Source organism: Temnothorax longispinosus, unplaced genomic scaffold, assembly GCF_030848805.1.
Source record: "Temnothorax longispinosus isolate EJ_2023e unplaced genomic scaffold, Tlon_JGU_v1 HiC_scaffold_402, whole genome shotgun sequence".
NCBI classification, from domain to species: Eukaryota; Metazoa; Arthropoda; class Insecta; order Hymenoptera; family Formicidae; genus Temnothorax; species Temnothorax longispinosus.
In genome coordinates, this window is record NW_027270234.1 from 2,453 (window position 1) to 9,420 (window position 6,968).

General features: G+C 31.3%; 1 protein-coding gene across 1 annotated transcript; it reads right to left on the bottom strand.

Moving 5' to 3' along the window:
* Window positions 1-1,612: 1,612 nt before the first annotated feature.
* On the bottom strand, window positions 1,613-3,437 carry LOC139824502 (BRISC and BRCA1-A complex member 2-like). Its single transcript, XM_071797015.1, has 4 exons — window positions 3,047-3,437; window positions 2,654-2,955; window positions 2,141-2,521; window positions 1,613-2,059 (listed from the first exon to the last, which is right to left on the bottom strand). The coding sequence occupies exons 1-4, from the start codon at window positions 3,132-3,134 to the stop codon at window positions 1,685-1,687; spliced, it is 1,146 nt and encodes a 381-aa protein (XP_071653116.1). The 5' UTR covers window positions 3,135-3,437; the 3' UTR covers window positions 1,613-1,684.
* Between the last annotated feature and the right edge of the window lie 3,531 nt (window positions 3,438-6,968).

The following is a 6,968-nucleotide window of genomic DNA, read 5'->3' on the forward strand; positions in this document are numbered from 1 at the left end:
TCTTGATACTCGTATCACTTTAGTTATGCCCGTATCAGCCTACGGATTTGGATTGAGATTGGATTGAAATTTGACCAATTAGAGCAAAGTTTACTAAACTTGAGGTCAGTTTTCTCTGTTCTGATTGATTAATTTTTACCGGACCGTGACTTGACCGATAGTGATGCTAATGCTAAGACTCCATAGACGCGGAAACGCCGTGCGGTAGAGTGCGTTGACCAATCAGAAGGCTGCCGCAAGTCGCCTGCGGCAAAATCAAAATTTGTGATTGGTCAACGCACTCTACCGCACGACGTTTTCCGCGTCTATGGAGTTTTAGCATTGGCCTAGTTTACACCGATCATTTGATACGCGTATTAAATAGTGAATAACTAGTAAATAAGTCTGATTATTGGCTGATCAGTTCAAATATACTATTTGATACGCGTATCAAGAGATCGGTGTAAACTAGGTCATAAAGATAAAATTTCATGGGCAGAGAAAAGCAGCAGCAGATTGTACTGATTGGCTACAAAATAGAGAAGTTTTAGAAACTCGAGAACTTTATGTAAAAATTGCAGGAGCCATGAGCAGAAAGCAAAAGCCATATGCGCATGCGCTATGGTATCCGTAGAGCTCTAACAGATACCATAGCGCATGCGCATATGGCTTCTGCATTCTGCTTATGGCTCCTGCAATTTTATGTGCTTCCACATTTAAGGTACATACATAAAATTACATAAAATTGCAGGAGCCATGAGCAAAACGCAGAAGCCATATGCGCATGCGCTATGGTATCTGCCTGTATTCTGCATGGCTGTGGCTTCTGAATTTTCAATCTACATAGGCTGCGTTCGGGAAGCGCGCTATTAGCGCTATTGCATCATTCTATCTTTATCGCTCATCAGGTGTAAAACAAGGATAAAATAAGCAAATAGCACTAATAGCGTCTTCCCGAACGCACCTATATAAACTATGCTTATGTATTTTTATGTAGATTGAAAATTCAGAAACCATGGGCAGAATGCAGATACCATAGCGCATGCGCATATGGCTTCTGCATTCGTGCTCATGGCTCCTGCAATTTTATGTGCTTCCACCTTTAGATTTGGGTTTTAAGCTGCATATGTGGGTCTATGGCGTCCGAGTCAAAGTGATATCTGCTCGAAACTGTAAAACTTGCAAGCCTGTCAGAAAATATTAAATAAACGAAGTTTATCAAAATGACTATAAAATCGTCAACTACAATATAGACAGATGTTTCATGAATTTTTTTAGATTTTTTAAAATACTTTAAAAATATAGCTTTGACATTTTAATTATTGAATGAATAATTCGACACGACCCGTTGAGAAATGTTAATAACGTCTATTATATTGTATTTCAACTTCATTCGGCTAATAAAATTCTTGGATTATATATATTATTCATAGACTTACTTTTACTTTAAATTTATTAAATAATGTTATAACATTATATTTTTTCAAAACGTTTGTAGAATTATTATTATACAAATCTGTTTATTAACTCTATTAATTTCGTAAAAAGATTTTCTGGACCGAGAAACAATTGATTCGACTTAAAAAAAATAACGCAAAAATATATTAGTGTTTATTACATTGGAACCAATAGTTTTTATTTTAATTGCAACTATTAAATATACATTCTCTGTAATAAAATATAACTTTTTCTTCAGAATAAATTATTAAAAACGATTATTTCTGACAGAGTTCGCTTGAAACTTTTGAACAGCACTTTCTATTATGTATGTTAATAATTTGTCAACCATCAGCATTATTGACCATCTAGGACTGTATGGTACATCATCCAATACTTCTTTATACAAAGTACCCTGTGATGTCATATGATACACCGATTGCAATGTAATTTGCGGTTTCTCTTTCGGAAATATTGATGAAAGATTGAAATGTATAAGAAAATGGAAGTCTCGGTATTCCAACAATATAGTAATCCAATTAAACTGTATAGCATCATATTCCAGTATGCTGCCACGCTGTAATACAATTAGAATCGCAATAAATTCTTTTCTGCTATCAAAACATTGAACTACACTGCTTATCTGCAACAGAAAGTATGTAGGTATAAATATCTTTTGCCAATTAGATAATCTTATAAAATGTGAGTATAAGAAATTATATACTTTCTCTTCCATGAATTTTATCACTTCAGGAACATAATCCATTAGATATTTGTTGGGCGGTAATGGTGGAATACGCAAAGATTCTGACCCACCAAAAATATCTTCCAAAGTCTTGGATAAATAAAGTTGCGGCAAAATACGATTCCAATCTGGGCCATAAAATGTAACCAGAAGCATCGCCTCGTTATTCTGTGATTTATTGATACGCGGAGGCAATCGAGAATAATCCATAGATATGCGAATTAAAAATCTTGCTTCTATGGGCTTCGATCCTAGTGGTAACATCATTACTTCTATATCTTCTTTACATATTTCTGTTTCACCAACAAGTGTGCTGTATTCAAACTGCAATCGATCTCCTTGTTTTCCAAGTAACAGTATCTGGAAATGAATTAAATAATTATAATTAAATACAAACTTTTATAAAAATATAAAGAATGTATTATACATCAAATTTAAGATGTAAATGATAAATATACATCCATGAGCTATATAATGACAGTTACCACTTACCTGATGTTCTTTGTAATATACTAACAATTCGATTAGCACATTCAGCAGTGCATCGATATCATTAGGATTCCATTTAACAAGACTAGGCACCCAAGTAGATAAAATATCAATGTCAGGGTCCATTAAAAAATTCTGATCGTTGAATATGAAGTCTGGGCCCATTTCTGGACATTGTGAATCAAAGAATACATTCCATGCGAGATGTTCTCCAGCATAAGGAATTGACAACTTGAAACAATCATTTTTGTTCTTGTTGCAACTTGATGACACCGAATCCAATTTTATCAAACCATAACAAATGCCTTAAGAAAATGCAATATATCCACAATAAAAAAATAATTTTTAATTATCAAATATAGATAAAATAAAGAATTAACAATAAACAAGTCTTACCTAATCTCCTAGTTTGTAAGACACGCTTCAAAAGCGGCTCTATGTATGAGTCTATGGTACTCAATAGAGGATGTTGTTGATTTAGCATCTTATTGTCAAAGTTGGAACACTTGGAACTATAATCGCATAATCAAGATGAGTGAGAGAGAGATCAATATTTTTCACCACTTTACATCAATTTTTAAAATTAAGCAGCTTTTATCTGGCAGTATTCTGTATATGGTTAGAAACGGATATCTTGTCACATATCATCCCTTTTCGAAGAACTGACATTTAACTTCTGTAGTTTGATATTTCTCGAATGCTGTATAACAATGTTCCAGTCAATGACTATATACTGAAAACAGATAAATAAAGCGTGAAATGTAATATCTTTCCAATGATTCCAATAATGCTTATATATACATATGATACATATGTACATATATATAATCAGAGAGAAGCCTGAGAGTAGGGATCCTCTAGAGAGGGATCGGACTAACCGTCGCCATTTGTTTCAAAACCGGAAGTGGTATATTCAGCGGCAAAACTCAAACGTGTTTCAATGCAAATGTGTATATTTTATATAATTAGACATGACAGACACGCGCTACGCGCGTGTTATTTAGCTTTAATTATACAATTCCTATTACATTATACTATTAACGAATTAATACACAAACTGTCAAAATAAGTAATGATAGATGTTTACGAAATAAGTGCAATAAAAAAGCAATCAGCATCGCGGAAAAATGTCAACAATGAAACCTTACATGACTTTTTTATGAGTAAATTATTCTTATACAATGAGAAAAATAAAATATTTCATATTTAAATACCGAAAATGTTGTACAGTAATTCTTACAGTTATAGTTTATTTACAAATAATAAAATATAAACAAATTCTTTCAGTGGTAATTGATGCGCAAGAGTTCCTTTCGTAAAAAATATTTATTGATTCGTAAAAAATATATATTGATGACAAAAAACAGATGTAACTTAAAAAAATAAATATATAAATGCAAAAATGTTCAAAAATGTGTATATGAAATGTTTGAAAATTGCTGAATCGTGTAAAATTAATTTGTGTATAATAATAAATGTATAAAAAAAATGTTGTAAAACTTGATCAGTTTTCGATTTATATTTTAAATTTCTTTTTTAATGCTGGATGTATATTGGCAGCAGACGATTGCATCTGAAACAAAATAAATCCATGTTAATTTATTTTCTACTTTTCAAAACAAATGTAGCGTAATATAAATGACTTATAATGCATACATTTTTTGAAAGAATGTATCCTAAAACTGCCAATTATTTTATTTCTACGAAAACAGTATAAAAAAGAACGAAACCAAATAAAAGCAAAGAATAAAATATATTTTATTTGACATATTCATGCATTGCTACACTTTTACTGGCACAAGTTGCACTCTTATTCGATTTTAATTTCGTTGAACGAGACTTCAGTTTAAACGCATGATAACGAAGAATAATTTTTCTTTTCAGATTGTGGCATTCGGGTAATGAAAATGCAATTTCTTCGTATTTAGTGACAAAAAAACTTTTCAAATTAATTTTATGCAAATGCACTTGCTCATAGAACATTCGGAAAATTCTTTCCATTTGGATGAAAAATTTAAATGTTTCAATGTTTACAAAAAAGTAGCATTTTCGTTTTTTGGTTTTGATTCTGCTTAATAAAGTATAAGAGTCATTAATAATTGTATTCGATTTGGTAGCATTTATACATACATCGCAAACCTTTTGATTTTTATGAATATTTGCTACGATATATCCAGCTATGTGATATAAAACATTTAATTCAGTCTGGCTTAGATTTTGGCGTTGATTAGAAATAAGTGGCTCAAAACTACTAGTATTACTTGTTAAAAAATGCGAGTTAACAGAGCGATTTTTTAATAGGATATCTAAAAACTCCGATAAGAATTGACGATCGTCTTCGTGATAATTACTTTTACAAATTGGTTTCATAAATTGTGAAATAGTAATAAGTTTCAAATTATTTTTGAATTGCAGAGCGTTTGGAATAACATTTTTTAGTCTAATTATCGAAAACAAATTTTCTAAACAGTCTTGTGTTAATCGTGATGCTAAAAAGAAAGTAAAACCATTACTTAATAAATCTTTTGATAATTCAATAACCGTTTTCGTAGATATTATTAGCGCAGTTTGAAACGGTTTCCACCTACCATCATTGCCTACTTTCATACATGTGAAAAGTTCAATAGCCTCTTCAAGAAATTCAATTGCTTCATTATACTTTTCAGGCCTTTCATGACTTAAAGCTATTCCAATATTCCTACTGCTCATGATATGAAACCATCGTGCCATAAAATCTATGAACCACGCAGTTGTTAATCGTTCATCACTATAATTGTTATTTACCAAGTATTGTAATCCTGAACTTAATTCTTCGCAAAAAACTCTGGTTGCATTGCTGACTCGCATTTTTAGAAAGTGATTGCTAGTATCTAAATTTTCTTCACGTAGCTTGGGTGCTAACTTTAAATCAATATTTTTATCTTCGTTAAGTACGTCATTTAAATGTTCACAATTAGCTACATTTGAAGGTAAAGAATATTTTTCGCAAAACTTATCAGGAATAGTAATAATTTTGTTATTTAAAAACCCCGCTTTTGTATTTTTAAAAGCATGTGGTGAATCCGCGTAAAAATACAATTTCCTTTTCTTATCGAACGGATGCGTACACCAATTAATTATTTGTGAATGTCGCGAAGCATTAATGCCGTACGCTCTCCACATAGCTTGGTTAGCTGAGCCCATGTCCGAGGTGATTGCGTGGACGCGCAATCCAATTTCTTCGGCTTTTATAATAATTTCATCAATCACAGGTTTTAAATTTGCACCTTTTACAGAATCGCCCGTAAGATCGTATCTCACTACTTGTTTCCACCTTGCACCAAGCCCAGCTAACATTACAACTAATGCATGAGTTGCCGTTGCAGTATGATCGTGCCCGACTAGAGTTACATTGCCAACGTACATATTCGTTGATGTATCGTAAAACCTTCCTGGTGTAATACTCATTTCGTCGAGAACTATCATACAATCTTTGTACAAATCTTTTTCAAAGCAAGCAATTTTAATTTTTAAAAATTCGAATACTTCTGTAATTACTTCACCACTAAAAAATTTTAAATTTTCCAATTTTCTTGTTAGTACTCTAATACAAGGGAAAGGAAGTTTTTGCCGTAATATTTCTTCATAACCTGCTGTACCACATGCAAATCTTAATTTGTAAGCATTTATCAAAGTTTCGTTGCACCAACGAGGCATTCTTTTATATTCTCGAGTTAATAATTTAATTTGATCTTCATTTAGAATGCAAGATAAACTTTCCTTTAATTTGTTTGAACGTACTTCCTGTTGTAATTTTTTATTCCGTTTATTGGCTGCAATAAGACTCTTTTTCAAAGCTATCCTAGATTTTTCCGATTTGTCATATAATTTTTGTAATCTATTAAATCGTTGTTCAAGTGTTTCTTCGAAAGGCGTTTTTTCCTTCAGTTCTTCAATACTTCCTTCAGTTTCCTGAATTTCTTCTGAATTGTTGTGAACATCACCTGCACATAAATTTTTTGAAATAAAAAACTGACATTTGGTCGCAGAAAAAAATTAAATACTGGTTTCAAAAGAAGCCCTATTAAAAAGTAATAAATATTTATTTTTAGCTTAAAAGTACGAATTTTCGACTAATTTATGATAAAAATGATAATTTAAGTATTGTATTTCATTATTTATACAAAAAGCGATATATTTATTATATTTAAAATAGTTTTGAACACACTTTAGATTTTCTTCATAATTTTCAAATAATTATTATTATTACAAACATTTTTTAAGGTTTCTTTTTTAATTAAGGGAAAAGTAGTATAGTATACTCCGATATTATGTCATA

Excerpts from the sequence above, each read along its gene's own strand:
- LOC139824502 (XM_071797015.1), bottom strand. The coding sequence starts at position 3,134 with ATGCTAAATCAACAACATCCTCTATTGAGTACCATAGACTCATACATA. Across the intron at positions 2,522-2,653 it reads TATATTACAAAGAACATCAG|ATACTGTTACTTGGAAAACA; the intron begins GTAAGTGGTAAC and ends ATTCATTTCCAG. Across the intron at positions 2,060-2,140 it reads TAAAATTCATGGAAGAGAAA|ATAAGCAGTGTAGTTCAATG; the intron begins GTATATAATTTC and ends TTTCTGTTGCAG.